Source organism: Rhizopus microsporus (genome assembly GCF_002708625.1).
Source record: "Rhizopus microsporus ATCC 52813 unplaced genomic scaffold scaffold_8, whole genome shotgun sequence".
In the NCBI taxonomy this organism is placed as follows: domain Eukaryota; kingdom Fungi; phylum Mucoromycota; class Mucoromycetes; order Mucorales; family Rhizopodaceae; genus Rhizopus; species Rhizopus microsporus.
In genome coordinates this window covers 13,012-28,693 of record NW_019671923.1, presented here as the reverse complement: position 1 = coordinate 28,693, position 15,682 = coordinate 13,012, and the positions used below count along the sequence as shown (strand labels likewise).

At 37.2% G+C, this 15,682-nt stretch overlaps 10 protein-coding genes across 10 annotated transcripts; 5 read left to right on the top strand and 5 right to left on the bottom strand.

Annotated features, from left to right (window-relative positions):
• Positions 1 to 14: 14 nt before the first annotated feature.
• RHIMIDRAFT_202346 (S-adenosyl-L-methionine-dependent methyltransferase) lies at positions 15 to 1,545 on the bottom strand (the record flags this gene model as incomplete). Its single annotated transcript, XM_023606605.1, has 5 exons — positions 15 to 759; positions 822 to 958; positions 1,009 to 1,097; positions 1,153 to 1,417; positions 1,471 to 1,545. 5 exons carry the CDS (start codon positions 1,543 to 1,545, stop codon positions 15 to 17), a joined length of 1,311 nt encoding a protein of 436 aa, XP_023466102.1.
• Positions 1,546 to 1,727: 182 nt separating this feature from the next.
• Positions 1,728 to 2,943, bottom strand: RHIMIDRAFT_202721 (kinase-like protein; the record flags this gene model as incomplete). Its single annotated transcript, XM_023606630.1, has 3 exons — positions 1,728 to 2,442; positions 2,497 to 2,779; positions 2,829 to 2,943. The coding sequence occupies 3 exons, from the start codon at positions 2,941 to 2,943 to the stop codon at positions 1,728 to 1,730; spliced, it is 1,113 nt and encodes a 370-aa protein (XP_023466101.1).
• A 1,792-nt stretch (positions 2,944 to 4,735) lies between these two features.
• On the top strand, positions 4,736 to 5,087 carry RHIMIDRAFT_237323 (uncharacterized protein; the record flags this gene model as incomplete). The annotated part of the gene is made up of 2 exons (XM_023608739.1): positions 4,736 to 4,789; positions 4,851 to 5,087. The coding sequence occupies 2 exons, from the start codon at positions 4,736 to 4,738 to the stop codon at positions 5,085 to 5,087; spliced, it is 291 nt and encodes a 96-aa protein (XP_023466100.1).
• A 945-nt stretch (positions 5,088 to 6,032) lies between these two features.
• On the bottom strand, positions 6,033 to 7,300 carry RHIMIDRAFT_291784 (uncharacterized protein; the record flags this gene model as incomplete). Its single annotated transcript, XM_023613838.1, has 2 exons — positions 6,033 to 7,050; positions 7,187 to 7,300. 2 exons carry the CDS (start codon positions 7,298 to 7,300, stop codon positions 6,115 to 6,117), a joined length of 1,050 nt encoding a protein of 349 aa, XP_023466099.1. The 3' UTR covers positions 6,033 to 6,114.
• Positions 7,301 to 7,347: 47 nt separating this feature from the next.
• On the top strand, positions 7,348 to 8,310 carry RHIMIDRAFT_281923 (uncharacterized protein). The gene is made up of 2 exons (XM_023613039.1): positions 7,348 to 7,660; positions 7,736 to 8,310. Exon 2 carries the CDS (start codon positions 7,827 to 7,829, stop codon positions 7,986 to 7,988), a length of 162 nt encoding a protein of 53 aa, XP_023466097.1. The 5' UTR covers positions 7,348 to 7,660; positions 7,736 to 7,826; the 3' UTR covers positions 7,989 to 8,310.
• Positions 7,361 to 7,679, bottom strand: RHIMIDRAFT_281924 (uncharacterized protein). The gene has a single exon (XM_023613040.1). The coding sequence runs from the start codon at positions 7,628 to 7,630 to the stop codon at positions 7,406 to 7,408; it is 225 nt and encodes a 74-aa protein (XP_023466098.1). The 5' UTR covers positions 7,631 to 7,679; the 3' UTR covers positions 7,361 to 7,405.
• A 711-nt stretch (positions 8,311 to 9,021) lies between the features above and the next one.
• On the top strand, positions 9,022 to 9,465 carry RHIMIDRAFT_180995 (60S ribosomal protein L34; the record flags this gene model as incomplete). The annotated part of the gene is made up of 3 exons (XM_023605783.1): positions 9,022 to 9,100; positions 9,162 to 9,241; positions 9,307 to 9,465. Coding segments are annotated over 3 exons (318 nt in total), but the record flags the coding sequence as incomplete, so codon positions are not given.
• On the bottom strand, positions 9,411 to 11,695 carry RHIMIDRAFT_131595 (pre-rRNA-processing protein ESF1). Its single transcript, XM_023605553.1, has 4 exons — positions 11,515 to 11,695; positions 11,167 to 11,465; positions 10,122 to 11,112; positions 9,411 to 10,062 (listed from the first exon to the last, which is right to left on the bottom strand). The coding sequence occupies exons 1-4, from the start codon at positions 11,681 to 11,683 to the stop codon at positions 9,557 to 9,559; spliced, it is 1,965 nt and encodes a 654-aa protein (XP_023466095.1). The 5' UTR covers positions 11,684 to 11,695; the 3' UTR covers positions 9,411 to 9,556.
• A 178-nt stretch (positions 11,696 to 11,873) lies between these two features.
• On the top strand, positions 11,874 to 12,556 carry RHIMIDRAFT_237319 (uncharacterized protein; the record flags this gene model as incomplete). Its single annotated transcript, XM_023608738.1, has 6 exons — positions 11,874 to 11,969; positions 12,020 to 12,034; positions 12,069 to 12,123; positions 12,178 to 12,244; positions 12,321 to 12,393; positions 12,440 to 12,556. 6 exons carry the CDS (start codon positions 11,874 to 11,876, stop codon positions 12,554 to 12,556), a joined length of 423 nt encoding a protein of 140 aa, XP_023466094.1.
• A 58-nt stretch (positions 12,557 to 12,614) lies between these two features.
• RHIMIDRAFT_131555 (uncharacterized protein) lies at positions 12,615 to 15,386 on the top strand. Its single transcript, XM_023605552.1, has 10 exons — positions 12,615 to 12,672; positions 12,723 to 12,904; positions 12,957 to 13,015; positions 13,076 to 13,362; positions 13,418 to 13,446; positions 13,680 to 13,740; positions 13,788 to 14,286; positions 14,372 to 14,849; positions 14,908 to 15,163; positions 15,214 to 15,386. Exons 2-10 carry the CDS (start codon positions 12,723 to 12,725, stop codon positions 15,346 to 15,348), a joined length of 1,986 nt encoding a protein of 661 aa, XP_023466093.1. The 5' UTR covers positions 12,615 to 12,672; the 3' UTR covers positions 15,349 to 15,386.
• Positions 15,387 to 15,682: the final 296 nt, after the last annotated feature.

The following is a 15,682-nucleotide window of genomic DNA, read 5'->3' as shown; positions in this document are numbered from 1 at the left end:
ATTAAATAAACTAGTTAATTTACAAAATCTTCATAATCATCCATGACATTCATTGATTCAATGTTTATATCTTGCGTATACACTTGTGCATCCAACTGTGATTCAGGCTTATAAAGGCAAGAGTATTCGGGCAAATGATCAGGCATCACGCCAGGCGTATATGAATAGTTGTAAGTCTGTTCATGAAGTTCCCAAATACCACGACGCAACAAAGGCGCGTCATTCAAGGGTTCGTTGAATTCACTGTCTTTGTCTGCAACCGCTGGATCACTTAGAGGTTGTGAGTCCAAAGTGGTCACTTCAACATATATTGTGTAGCTGCGCATATCATTGACAATACAACGCATCCATCCACGAATATTTTGACCGGCATTCACAGCCAATGGTTCCTTGAATAAAAAGCGGACTTGTTGCCAATGTGTTCGTTCAGCTGCAGGGCCTGTTGACATTTCAACGGTGGTACCAGAGTCGGTATCTTCTGGCTGGTCATAGGGAGGTGGGGCAAACACAAGGTCAAACCACCCGGCAATACCATGCATCAATCCAGTGTATTGTGCTCTCCAGGTAAATGGCATGGTGATGTCCTGCAGTTCCTTGAGCGTGACAGTGGAAAAATCGACTGGGAAGGTATCAAAGACGGTGGGAGTAGTGATCAAGCTGCGAGGGTCAAAGTGACCAACGACAGGCATTCCAAACATTTCATCACGAGCGTCTTTGTACAATGCACTTAGATCGATTCCATAAAATGACTGCTGCTCCCTGAAAAGGAACGGTGTGATTAATACAATAATTTCAGTCACTCCCGCAATGATGATGTATACCAGAAACGAGCCTTTCCCATTGTTTCACTCCACAAGACCGCATCAGTAAATGGCGCAAGAAATATATTGCCCTTTGAAGGAAGTAATGCGCCCCCTGGTTTGAGATAATGATCTCTTGCATAAATATAACTTTCCAGCTGAAATACAATAATGAATAATTAATCAGCATACAAATTTAATATTTTACCATTCTTTCGTGGAATAAGAGAACACCGATAGGCTCAGAAATGATTGTGTCAACCTTGGGGATAGGCAAATCAGGAGTTTCTATCTTGGCTACATCAAGAAGCGGATTAATGCATAAAAATCAAACGTGTCACATAATGTTTACCATTCACAACTTCAACTTTATCCTTCAAGAACTCATTTTTGCCTTCCTCTGAAGCAGCAGAAACGAGTTTTTTCATTTTACTGGCCATAGCTGAAGCCTCAACAGCATACACTTTCTCTGCCCCAGCTTGTACAGCAAAATAAGACAATATACCCGAACCAGCTCCAACGTCCAATACTTTCTTATCTTTGAAACATTTAGGTCCGTTCAATAAGATGGCTGAACGATAAGTTGAAGTACGAACGGTATCTTGAAGCATGTTTTGCTGTAGTAAGACGCGATGAGTGCTTTGCCTCCAAAAAAAGATTATAAATGTACCTGATGCTGAAGCATAGCATAATAGCTAAAATACTGTGGATCTCTATGCTCTACTCCTGGGACTTCGGAACTCATGTTGGGCCAAACCAAGTTTGATGAACAAGGAAAAAAAAGAATTAAAAAAAAAAGTTTGTCACAAGCATGCATCATCTTATTAGCGGAAGTGATTTCTTACGGCGACTGTCAAAAATTTTATGCGATCAAACACACAATTTTAATAACAAACAAATAAAAAAATAAAATAAAATGTAAAGTAGCTAAACTTTACCAGTAATAAAGGGGTGAGACAGAGCCTCTTTTGGTGTCAATCGTTTATCTGGACTTAATGCTAAGCATTTATCAAGCAGGTCAATAAACGCTTGAACAAGCCTATTTTCCTCATCTGAGTTGGTTGTAGAAGCAGCCATGATACGTGATTTAAGATCTCTGGTCGGTTTGATAAATGTCATCTTCTTTACCATTTCATTTTTGCTGACCTTGTCGATCTCGTGCGACAAAAAACTGTAATCTTCATCAAAGTGATTAGACGCGAATTGTGCCTTTCGCAGTAATTTGTTAGGGAAACGTCCTTTAAGCTCCATAATATGCTTCAACATTTGGTTATTGTTTCTTCCAGGAAACAAGATTTTCCCAGTAAATAGTTCATAAAGTGTGCATCCAACAGACCAAACATCTATTCCATAATCATAGGTCAACCCGAGCATAATTTCAGGAGCTCGGTAGAAGCGAGATACCAGATAGGGAGTTATACCATTATCAGTTACATCTGAAGCAGAGCCTAGATCACACAATTTAAGTGTGTTTCTTGATTCAGACACCAGAATGTTATCAGGTTTAATATCTGCATGAATAATGCGACATTTTTGTAAAAGCGATAGACTTAGGAATAACTGTTGCGCATAGACACGTACAGCTTTGATGTTGATACCTACGTTCTTGCCGTATTTTTTAAGTACATCACGTAAGTTCATACTATAAAAAAGGAGGTTAGCAGTGTGATCATATAAAATGAATTGAGAACTTTACCTTAACGTCTCAAAGACCAAGCATAGATGGTTTCTGTGTTCAAAATGTCTTTTTAGACGAATAACATGTTTTTTGTTATCTGGATCAGCTTCCATGAGCTTTTTAAGAAAGGTTACTTCTTTTTGTCCCGATTTATACATTGTTTCATTACTGCGAATCAGCTTAATGGCTACTTCCTCATTTGTCTTTTCGTCTTTTGCACGAACAACTGAACTGTATACACCGCGTCCCAAATTAGTCAAGACTCTGTATCTCCCATCCAATACTTCTCCTATTCGCGTGGCTAAATAGAATATAAGTTATAGATTCAAATTCCTAAATAGACTACTTACAATAATATCCTTCAGCGTCATCCCAATTATCTGTCAAGCTTGGATTAGCTGCTGCTGCCACGTTCGATAACAACGCGTTCTGTCCTGTTTTAATATGACTAGTAGCAGTAAACATATCTAAGTTATCAGAAAACATGTCAATTTCGGTCATTTGATTATTAACAGATGGTTTCTCTAACTTTTCTGTGTAGTCTGAAGCAAGCATATCTGCCTGACTGTCAACTCCTTCGGTTATTTTTTCCTGATGATCTTTCATTTTTAAGAGATCAGCTTCCGAAGATGTATGATGTAGATCACGGATATGATCCATAGAGGGATCATAATCAGCTGCAGACATATCATTGGGTGACTCTGTATTGTCCACAGTCTGTTCGTCAGGTTTAGTCTCGACAAGTGTAGTGGTTGTATGATTGACATCAGGTTTAGCTTCGACAGTAGTAGTGGTAGTGGTACCAACTTCAGATACATTATTTACATTGTTATCTGGTGTGGCATGCTGTATAGGGGAAGATGTGCTTGCTTCTAAAGGAGGAAATGTTATCTATCAGCCAATGAAAAGGGAATGATAAGAGTAAACATACCTGGAGTAGAGGTTTCTTTATATTTACTCAAGATGGCTAATCTTCGCTTTCTTCTTTCTTCAATCAATCTGTCTTCTTCCTTTTGCTTTTCTTCTTCATCTTTAATTTCAATATTTGGAGGAATTGCTTCCTCTTCCTTTTCTTCATTTCTAATAATACATTGTTAGTTTGATCTACTATAATAATTAAAAGGAAAAAACACTTGCTTTTTCAGTGATTCTGTAGTAGTTTGGTCCTTTTTAACATCTTTCTTTTGTATTTCTTCTTTGGATTGTTGAACTCTGCTTTCTTTTCTATACTCTTCTCTACGTTTGGGCTCAGGGCTATGGTCATGTCTACGCCTGTCTTCTCTATGATGATCGTCTCTTCTTTTCTCGTCTCTACCACGATTTTCATATCTGTTTCGTTCATATCTGTATCTATCTTCTCTACTTGCGTGTCTTGAAGGAGACCGACGAGAGTATCTACTTTCATAGTCTCGTGAATGTCTCCTTCTAGGAGAAGGTGATCGACTATGATGCCGCTTAGGACTGTGTCTTCTTGCTAATCTTTCATATTCGGCAAATGGATCCTCTCCACGACTCTTTTTGTAGTGTCTTTCGTAATAGGCATCATTAGAGCGTTTTCTATTGGATGCTTCCAAATAGGCGTTAATTTCGCCTTCTTCAACATCAGTGTGTTCTGCTGGGGCCATTACGTATATTTCTACTAAATAAAAAATTGGGAAGAGAAAAAGAATAAAATTTACAAGTGCAGCCATTTGTAACATTTTGAGCCTCCGCGGGAATTTAAAATTAGAATAAATAAATAACATTTCTTTGTCTCTTTCTTCTTTAAAGGATAACGTAACGCTGTACATTGAAAAGGTTTATTCACAATATTACAGATAGTGTCTGTAGTATTAGCCTTCTCGTGAATTTTCTTCGTGCGCGTAGTGTACACCATAGTTTTAATTGAATCAACGCGGATGGGTGCATCTTTGACGATGAAAATAATGAGTTGCTCGTTCTTGAAACCTCCGGAAAGTTAATGCTGAGCGAAAAGTGAAGTATGGTTATGACCATGTCACATGTATGTTTAGTATGTTGACTATGTTTAACATTGCGTTCAAGAGGTGCTTTTTTGTCATAAAGGAAACATTAATCAAATTGTAAGTTCCCTATCTGCATGCAATGGGTAGGTGATTTTATTTGTCATCTGATTCTAATCAGTAACCTCATCTAATCGTCATTAATAGGGGATTCGCTCCATTTGTGAGTGTTGGAGCTTTGCTCCAATAAATTGTATATCTCAAACAAGGCATTCAAATGTAAAATACAAGAAATAATGAAAGATATCAAGAGTATTCTTACCATGGGCAATTTACTTTGGTGTTTAAAGGTATGTCTAACTAATATTATAAAGTATATCGAAAAATCAAGGAGTTAACTTTTTGATAAAGTTGGAACGTACCAACAATGTTTTAAAGGCAATGAAAGAAGAGCATGAAAGCTATAAAGTTGAAAGAATGCTCAACGATGATGAATCACGCTGCTCATTACTTGAGATGGTCAACATTGATATCCAAAAGCCAGTAAAGGGCGAAGGATATGGTATCTTGTTGCCAGAGGGAAAAAAAAAAAAAGGATGTTATTGCTCTATGCGATTCACTGGCATCAAAATTCAAGTGATGCTGTAAATAAAAAAATAAATAGAGGAGAGATAATAAATGCATTATAATGGGCGTTGAGATAGCTAGTCTAGCAATTCTGTATCATCTTTGCGACAATTGATTTCTGGTTTTGGCGACCCCAGCACTTTCTTACCTGCACACGCTGTTCATGGTGAATTTAATGCGGACAATCCGATGTCAATGATATTTGTGATCTTTTGTATGAGGCTTAATTTCTATCAGCTTTATTAAATTATGTAAGACGAACGCACAATATCAAAGTACTTTTGGATACTTTGAATACTTGTCTTAATTACTCTATCACGTGGTTCAATACAACTGAAGGGTTCACATCAGTGCACTCACAAATAACTTTTTTGTGCTCTTCATTGAAAATGCGTGGACGACCAGTCCTTCGCCGTTTCTCAGAGATATTATTAGGATTCCTCTCGTACTGTTTAGCCCATTTTTATGCTGTACGGATGTGAATCCCAAGCCGTTTTGCAGCAGCATCCGCGCTCAGACACTTCTCAAACAACAGTTTGAAAAGCCTCATTTTGTTCTGATTTAGATAAAAAGCATTCTTCCACCAAAGGTGGATTTATTTTCTAGAGAGGATGTATGTAGTTGATTAGTTATAATCTACAATAAAAAATATTTGGTGCAAAGTGATAGTTAAGAAACTCCCCTTGCTTAGGAGGAGAGAACAACAGAGGATACAGTAGCATAGAGCATAAAAACAACACGTTAGACTTTCATTTCAATGTATAAACAGTGTCATGTTACTATTTCCTTTAGCACAGGAAACAATCACAGAATAATAATAATAATATCATCAACATGATTAAGGATACTAAAAAGGTTAAGCCATTGTTACCATTCTGTATAGTCAACAGGCTAATTAAGCGGTAAGCTTCTTTCGAGCATTGGCCAATCAGAGAGGCGAATAACTCAACATATTTTGATGATAAAGGGGATATCCAGCAATGTTTGCAAGATTCTAAAAATGATGAATCTCAACTTTTATTTTATTCTACACAAATATGTAAATGTATTATAAAACACTCCAATCAATAGAAGCCTTATCCGAAAGCCCCAAATAAAACTCGACATGAGTTTTATCTGGGTTAGGAATGACGCTTCGAATAGGCTGGCTTAAAGGAAAAAACTTTTTCTTTTCAACGTCTGTGATAACAATACGTTTCCCTGGTGGCGGTGGAGTAGACAAATCAATTTCTGATAAAAGATCACGAAAGGTGTACGTGTCAGTAATAGCCAAATTACGAATATAATAAATAGAATCATTGGTTATGCTTTTGAGTGAGACTGTTTCAATTTGTTGTTGTTGTTGTTGCTGTTGTTGCTGTTGCTGTTGATGATGATGTTGATGATGAATGAAAGAGAGCTGATGCTGTAGATTGTAAGTCAATGAGTTCAATGCGGTATTTCTTAATGGAGGAAGCAGTTGTGAAGAAAAGCTGCAGGATGGGGGCTGACGAGGGTCAGAGATATATGTCATGTTATTAAGTACAGGAGTAGACGTGCTCGAGCTAGGTTCTATGCCTCTTTTCCTTTTCATGGATGTTGAGGCTGTTGGACACTCAGGGGGTGATGGCTGAGCTAAATAAGGAAGATCACGTACTTTGGCTGCAAGTCCAAATAATCTTGGATGATCTTCCGAGGTTCCACTAGAATCAGCAGGTGACGGTGGAGCTTGATTGCTACGCTGGTGCTTCTTTTTGGCTCTGTATAAAGTGCTTGAATGTGCCTTACAGAGTGACACTTCAGTCATTTCATTCAAGCCAATAACTTTATTCTCTTTATCTCTGTAAATCTGATGTATATTCTCATTCAGCCACTTGATTGTGAACTCATAGTCATTTCTATCTAATTTATTCAATTTCTTTGCCCTTGAGTCAAGTCCATTCTGGGGCAAATTCTTTCCTCGTCGAGGTTGCATTTCTATACACTGACAATTGATACCATAATACTATATTTAATTAGAAACGAGTTGCTTTTAATACGCATTCAGTCTTACACCAGAGCAAGTAAAGCAAACAGCACATATAATACACGCATTCTGATAACACTCTTAATATATTTACACAACTATTTCATTTACTTACCTTTCTCATTACCAGTGGTCGACTATGGTCATTCTTGGTCGAAATGGGTCCTTGCTGATGGAGTGGTAGTTCTGTTACAATTTGTGCTAGTTGAAATAAATTATTTCCAGTCATTAAAAAAATAAATAAATAAAAGGAAAAGAAAAAGGAAAAGAAAAAAGAGGGGCAACTTTTGTTTATTTTTGCTTTCTTTCTGTCTTTTTTCTGCCTTTTTTTATTTTACCTTATTGGTAATGTTTCACGTATAAACAACAACCTTTTACAACCAATATTTAACAAAATAAATAACAAATACGTATCAAAGTCGCGCCCCGCTAATTCTAAACTCGCTACTTCTTTGCAAAGTAATTCCAAATTATATATCGCATACACAGAAAATATTGTCGTACAACACAAGTAGATCCATCTCCGTGTAAAAACACTCTCGTTTTCGTAATTGTTCATTCTGTTTGCTTTTTTTATAGAAACGATCATCTTGATACACATGAAGGTTCCTAAACTTGTGAATTATATCGTTGATGAATGGATATATACACATGAAATATTTACATAGTATATCTTGGGAGAGTAGTTCTGGATCTGTCCCCCCAAACTAATATAAATAATGATGAGAGTAGCGGAATCTAAGAGTTGCTACACAATGGACACTGACCAAGATAAGGTCAGTTTTTTCAAGCTAATGTCTAAAAAGATCTCGAGCGTGTCATCTGCTGCAAATTACACTCTCTCATCTGTAACTATGAACGTCACAGTATGCACATTTTTAAAAAGGTGTTGGTACTTTTGTGTATTCGGCCATTGAATCTTGGGTACTCGGACATACACAAACCTTGGTGCCTGGATAGTCCTTTCTTTTCAACTCGACACATTACGAACAGCATTGACCTAATTTCCTATTAAAGCTATTACTATAATTTACCCATGTTCATGAAATTATAGACCATTGAAGACGTTTCATTCCATAAAGTTTAATGTAGGACACTTAAAGAACGGTTAGCAATATTACGTATGTTCTATCCACTTCTTCAAGGATAGCACTTCCCTTTTTAAGAAAATATGAGCTCAAGAGCAAAAGTTGAAAAGAGAGCAACGTGTATACACTGCAAAAAAAAAAAAAAAAAAAAAAAAAAAAACCATCAAAATAAAACTTATACCAAAAAGTACTTTGTATTAAAACATTAAACTTAAAATTGCAGAGTTTATTCAGTGCCAACAAGAGTGATTGATAAAAATATACTATAATTAAAAGCAATACTGGCAATATTCAAGTCATGATTCAACTGTTTCCTTTCTTGTTAATCAAAATAAACGTTGTGGATCAAATTTCTCCTTATTTGAAAGGGGATAATGAGCTAGAAATGGTATGACAATTTACCTACAATTTCTTTCAAAAGATTAATCCTATATATCCCAAAATCCTTCTCTTTCTCTCTCCCTCCCCTTGTTCGTGTAAACAAATGCGCATCATTGTGAAAATAATTAAAAAAGCAACTTCGATCGGGATAGTAAAACAATGTTGTCCGGGCCGGACTGCTTTCACTTCGCCTGCCACCCACTCTCACTCTTCCCCATTTGAGAGAATAGGCCTTTGGCATATCCAAGAATCCTTCTTTTCCCAAAACCATAGGTAAGATCATCCATCCTCAAAATATACAATGAAGAGAATAAGAAGGGGGGGGGGGAATGGTGTCATCAGGAGAGAAAAAGAGATTGAGATTATAGATTGTTGCAACAACAAATTCATCAAAAAGAGAAAACAACAATGTTTAAAGACAGAAACACAATGACAGATAGAACTGACTGATTCTTTTTTTTCTTCTTTAAAGAACATCACAATGGCTCAACGTCTCACCTACAGACGCCGCTGCTCTTACAACACTCGCTCTAACCGCGTTAAGGCTGTCAAGACACCTGGTAATGAATAAAAAGAGATCAGTCATGCCAACAATCCAATTAACATTTTTTTTTCTGTTAGGTGGAAAGTTAGTTTTCCAATACCAAAAGAAGCCTGTCAAGGCTCCCCGTTGTGGTGACTGTGGCGAAAATCTCGCTGGTGTAAGTGACAGATGGAATGATTGAGAGAAAAGGAGATGAGATAATTAACACACGTGCATATATAGATCAAGGCTCTCCGTCCCCGTGAATTCGCCACTATCTCAAAGACCAAGAAGACTGTCAGCCGTGCCTATGGTGGTTCTCGCTGCGCTCACTGTGTCAGAAACCGCATTGTCCGTGCTTTCTTGATCGAAGAACAAAAGATTGTCAAGAAGGTCCTCAAGGGTACCAAATAAGCTGACCATTTTATGTCAATTTGGATAATGATAATAAAAAGCGTGACCTTTTAAAAAGTTTATTTGAATGACTTTATTATTATGTGTGCTTGACTTTTTGACGCTTAGCACCTCGTTGATCTTTCTTCCACTCGTCCTTTTCTTTGTTATCCTTCTTCATCTTGGTATGTCTGGCACTTAATAATTTTTGCATATTCTTTGTCTTCTTGAATTGAGGATTTGTAGGATCAATAGCAAAATGATGTGATTCTTGAATAGCAGAGAAACGTGGATCATTAATATCAAGCTCAAAGTCATCTTCTGTCTCTTCAGCTTTCTTTCCTTTCTTTCCCTTCTTCTTCTTCTTTTCCATCTTTTCTCGTTTTAACACTTCCTTCATATTGAAACCTTCGTCTTTGCCATCGTCTCCCATAAGGAGTTCGAGTTCAGCACGTTCACGAGCCTTCTGTTCACGCTCTTCTCTGGAAGCTCGCTTCTTCTTGGCCTTCTTTTCACTGTTATCAGCACCCACAAAGCCTTCTTCTGCCATTTCTGACAGTGCTTCCTTAAAATATGGATCACTCTCCATATCAGCATCGATATCAGCTATAATACACCGATTAATAACTGCATTCTCACCAGCAACTTTAATGTGTGCAACTTACATTCATCTTCATCTTTGGAGGTTTTATTGTTTTGTTGCTTGGCAGCCTTCTTTGCTTGCTTCTTTTCTTTGACCTTACGCATGTATTTCTCAATCGTTGTCTCTTCTTTATCTTCTTCCAGTTGATTCTTAACAGCTACACTTGCTGCTTCACTCAAACCGGGTGTAAATGTGATTTCCATATCACCCTCTTCTTCATCTTCTTCATCTACCTTGTCTTCATAGGCATTGCCGTTATTTGATTCTAATAATTTTCTATATTTTTCCTTTAATGCTTCTACATCCTCTGTCTCTTCTTCGTCATCTGAAGAGGCAAGATAGGCATCAAAATCAAGGTTTTTCAAATCGTCCTGCGTAAACTCTCGTCTCAATGTCTGGTATCTGTCAACATCATCTTCATCCCAAGTTAATTTCACTTTGGTGTTCTGGAGAGCCTCTGTTGTGAATTTGGTGGGTGCATAATTGTCAGGTACGATGGTAGCCTTGTCTTTGATTTCTTCATTATTAAATGACATGTCATTGGGTATATAGCGTAAATCAAAGAAGTTGGCACTATTCTCATACTCTGTATTATCACAGGCATTATAAATGATCTTGGCTGTTTGAGCACTATCACATTCTACTACTGCATAATAGTACTTGAGTCTGTCCAGTTGATATTTGCGTAATGCATCCTGATCAAAGTCACGACCATCTCCTTCTTCCACTTGATTCTTAATGATTGTTTCTGCTGTAATTTCTTCTTCTTCTTCTTCGTCACTCTCGCTGTCGGATCCATCCTTCTTTTTGAAAATCTCTCTAGGTGGACCGCTGACTTCTTCAGCTGCTAGTCGCTCTTTTCCAAATTCAGATGGGTAAATGGTGACGCTTTTGATGATACCCGTATCAGGCTTAAATCCATTCAGTGCCTTCAAGATATCAACGGCCTTGATTTTATCCCAGTCCATGTTGACAAGAGCCAATCGGTGTGTTTCATCACCTTCATGAATACGCTATGATGATTACTTAGACGACAAGAAATATGTCGATTGATTATAACTACTTACTCTAATCGCATCCATCTCATCGGGTTCACTTTCCAAGTCCTCTTCGTCTTCATCCGTATCCTCATCCTTATCTGAAGAGGAAATTTCACCTCGACCACGCATAGGATCATAACCAGCCAAAAGCTTTTCATCAAGTAAATTCTCTTCATCATCTGCTAATTCCTTTTCTAATTCTTCCAGCGTCTGTTCTTCATCGCTTCTCTCTTCTTCCCCTTCGTCTTCTTCTAGTTTATAATAACGCTTTAATTGTTTTTCGGCAGTGTTTTGTTTTAATTTGCGGCCATATTTATCAACGCGAGCTAATGCATAGAATTAATAACTATAGAAAAAGATATTATAACAACTTACGAGCATCGCTAAATTCAGCAGAGTTCATCATGGAAGCGAAACGTTTATCAATAGTAACCTTCATGTCCTGTTTCTTTGGTCTCATGAATCGAGGATCATGATGAACATTGGCGAAACGAGGATCTTTTGTCACAGGCTTCTTTACGTTATTGTTATGTTGCTTGGCCATGACTAAATAAAGTTTTTTTTAAAAAAAAGGAATATACAAAAAATAAGGGCAGATATGAAAAAGGATCTATTGTCACAACGGCTGCTAAGCCACTTAGAGGGAAGTGGGATATGAAATGTTGGATAGAATTTGCTTGAATTTTAATAGTAGAGAAGAATAAGAGAAATAATGGTAAAAAAAAAGACAACAAATGAGAAAAAAGAAAAGAGGGTTAATTAAGTTACTAAGAACAGAGAAAATAGGGCAATCACACGTTACTTTTAATACAACCAAGCCAGAGACCAAGGTAAATGAAAAGTTGAACGAATTGTTATTGATCTAATTCATTAAAAATAGCTCACGCAACTATCAGTAAGTTTATTAACCACTTGCTTTTCACGATAAGGTTTTGCTTATTGTTCTATTCAGTGATTTTGAGACAGAAAGTCAAGCATTTGATCGTAAGTTTGTGTATTTTAAGAATCAATTTTAAGCTGACATCGCGTATGAACTAGGCATTGCAGAAATGTATGAGAACCAACTTGCTAAAGAAAATCCCAACGTAGGACAAATTCAATACAGGTATATATTTAAAGTGATGACGTTAATAAAGAAGCAAAAGAGGAGAGAGCTAATATCAAGGGGGTAAAAATGATAGAGCTGAAGACTTGTTTCGATTTATTGATTCACACAAAGAGTTTGTTGCGCTCGTTTTTGATCCAAGAACATCTGTAAGTTATCTGATGTATAACTTACTATTTGCTAATTACTCTATAGACATATCGACCTCATGATAAAGACTGGATCAAGGATCGTTTGATCGCACATTTTAGCAGACAGCAAGCGAGTGCCCCACCAGGCCAACCTCGTCGCAATAACAGACGTTATCACTAAATAAAATTTATAAACTCAATTTTAATCCCGATATTATGTTCCAAAGTAACTTGCGGCCCTTTTTTCTCTCCCCTTTTTTTTCCCTTTCTGTTCTGTTAAGGAACTCATCATCTAATGTAAGTTGATATAACAAACTCGCCTTTTGTCTTGTTAAGTTATTTGATAGATGAGTGTACAAACACCTGTCATAAAGTTACCTAAACGAAAGCCTAGTATACTAGTCAAACAGTGTGAGGCGCCTGAGGTGGATGATTACCTCGTATCGGATACGCTATTCATGAATAAACTACCAAAGAATGTACGAGAGAGTGATATACGTGCTCTTTTACAGCATTGTATGCCTATAGAGTAGAGTAACAATCTGCAAGTATTACACAAAATAATAACTCTTTTTATTTAGAATCATCATGGATCGAGAGAAAGATTGTGGGCAGTTACGATTTAGTCACATTAAATTCGGTAAATGAACCATATAATATGCTTAAATCAGTTAATAACTTTTTTTTTAAAAAAAAAAAGCGGACAGAGCTTATTCTTTATATAACGGGTTTACATTTACCAATAATGCAACATTAGAGTTACAAATGTACCAAGACAGCCGCTTAGAGCGTGAGGCAGAAGGCGTATTATTACAAGTGAATGGTTTACCAAAGTATTATGATGAAAATAAGCTTTATGATACCTTTCGTCCGTTTGGTCCTTTAGATTTATGCAAATGTGTTCCGGATGATGATGGCTTATATAAAGGGACAGCCTATATACGGTACTTTTACCAGCATAATTCTGATAATGCACAAAAACGTTTGGTAATTTTTCTATATTTATTTATATATGCAGTGACTCATGTGTCATTATCACTAGGATGGATACGTAATAGATGGATACAAGATGTAAGTAACTTCTAAGGAGAATCAGAACAAAAGAGAAAAAGAGAGAGAGAGAGAGAGAAAGGATAAAAAGGGGAATATAAAAAACGAGAAATTAGTATCAATTTAAACCAAAAAATATATAATGTTTAAGGAGGATAGAAAAGATCAAGAGGAGACGCAATATCTCTCTCTCTTTCTCTTTCCTTTTTTTTTTTTTTTCTTTTTTTATATATTAATCACTCATATCGCTGTAGATCTGTTACACAGTGCATGTTCTTAAAAGCACATTCGACATCACCCTACCAAAAAGACGAGGTAAACAGAATATGATCCTTCAAACCGAGTCTTACATCAATGTATAGATAATGGAAGACACTAATGGCAGTCCTGTTATTGACAAGATGAATTTGTATGTCAAAAACCTCGATCCAAAAATCAATAATCAGGAATTAAATCAGCTGTTTCGAAAGTATGGTAAAATCATTTCGGCTAGAGTCATGACGAATCCAACAACTGGTCAATCCAAGGGATATGGATTTGTCAGTTTCAGTAAACCAGAAGAGGCAGAAGCTGCTAAAGATAAAATGAATGGCTTTATAGTCGGCGGCCGTGCACTGACTGTTGCTTATCATGAACCCAAGAAAACCAGAGCTAACAATAACAATAATAACATGAATAACCATAATAACAATTACCAGCAACCACAACAATATCAACAACATCAACAATACCAACAGCAACAGCTGCCACTACAGCAATCACAACAGTATCAACAGCAACAACAGGAGCGCTCGTATCGCCCTAGTTTTGTCTGTCAGCCACCTTCCTATTTTGAACCACAACAATCGTACCGATCTAGTAGTAAGTATGCACCCATGACGTTTGTGTTTGGCTAACGTCAAACTTGTAGTGAACGGCTTGGGTATTGACCATATGGACGAGTTAGGCATAAACATGAATGTTAGAGATCTTTCTATTGGACAAAAGCCTATGTACAGGAAGCCCTCAGAGCAATACTCTCCCTTGACAACCAGTACTGTAAAATCATTGGCCTCACTAGCATCAGGTGCAAGCATCCAACGCACGCCATCCAATTATATTCAGCTACCGCCAAAACGACCCACCTTACGCCGAAAGGGTTCCTTAGAGTCTGTGATGACTGAATCAAGTGCGAATATACAACGGGCCAGACTGGAAACAGCTGTCAGTAGCTGCGGTGACTACGGCGAGCACATTGGCGATATTGTCGACATGCTGCTCACGTTGAAGCGAAAGGAGCGATCATTGTGTTTATTCAACCCTGACTTTCTAAAGGAAAAGATTAGCCTTGCTTTGGAGGCTCTGGAAGCATGTCAAGAGTCTGAAGAAAGTGAGGATGAGATGGTGATGGACGCTGCCGAAGATGAGTTTCAGAGCTTAAAAAAGTAAGATTTTATATTGTTTTATAGCTTGGTATGCTTATATTTATCTTCTTTGCCTTAGAAACCGCGCTCCAATCTCACCAGTATACACGACGGCATACCAGCCTATGAGCCCTCCATCACAGCCCAAGTCAAAGGCTATTCCTATCGTGGCTCCTCCTTCTGCGTCATCAGCCTCTTCTTCTACCTCACATCAGCAACCCATGACCAACAAAGATACCAACGAAGAGATCCAAGCGCTTATAACTTCCTTTGAAGGAAAGCCGATTCATGAAAAGAAACAGTTATTAGGAGATAAACTGTTTCCTCTTGTAAAAGTAAAGCATCAGTATATGCCTCCTTCATATCCTAACCTTTTTTTTTGTAGGCTACGGGTACAAAGCAAGCACCTAAAGTGACTATCCGCTTATTGGATACTGTGGATTTGCATGAATTGGCTAGAATTATGTTTGATACCCCTTTATTAAAATCTCGTGTAGAAGAAGCATTTAACTCTTTATGATAATAAAAAAGTCCTACCTTTCAAAGGCCATATAAAACCATATTACTACTTGACTATTATGTATGCTTGTTGATATAAGCAAATAAACATATACTCTCATAAATCATGGCTATCATCATCATACATACAAGGGCATATTTTCCCCTTAAAGATCTTAAATTAAGGGTTATCAATAAATGAAACACGATCATAAAAGAGCTTTACCCCCTTTTCGTTTTAGAATGTTTCGCGGGCAAAATGTTCCCCCCGCTATCAAAGTGTCGAATAGGGAAATGGTAGAAATAGAAAAGGTAAAATAATAATTATACAGTTGAACAAGGCGTGCCTTTAAAAA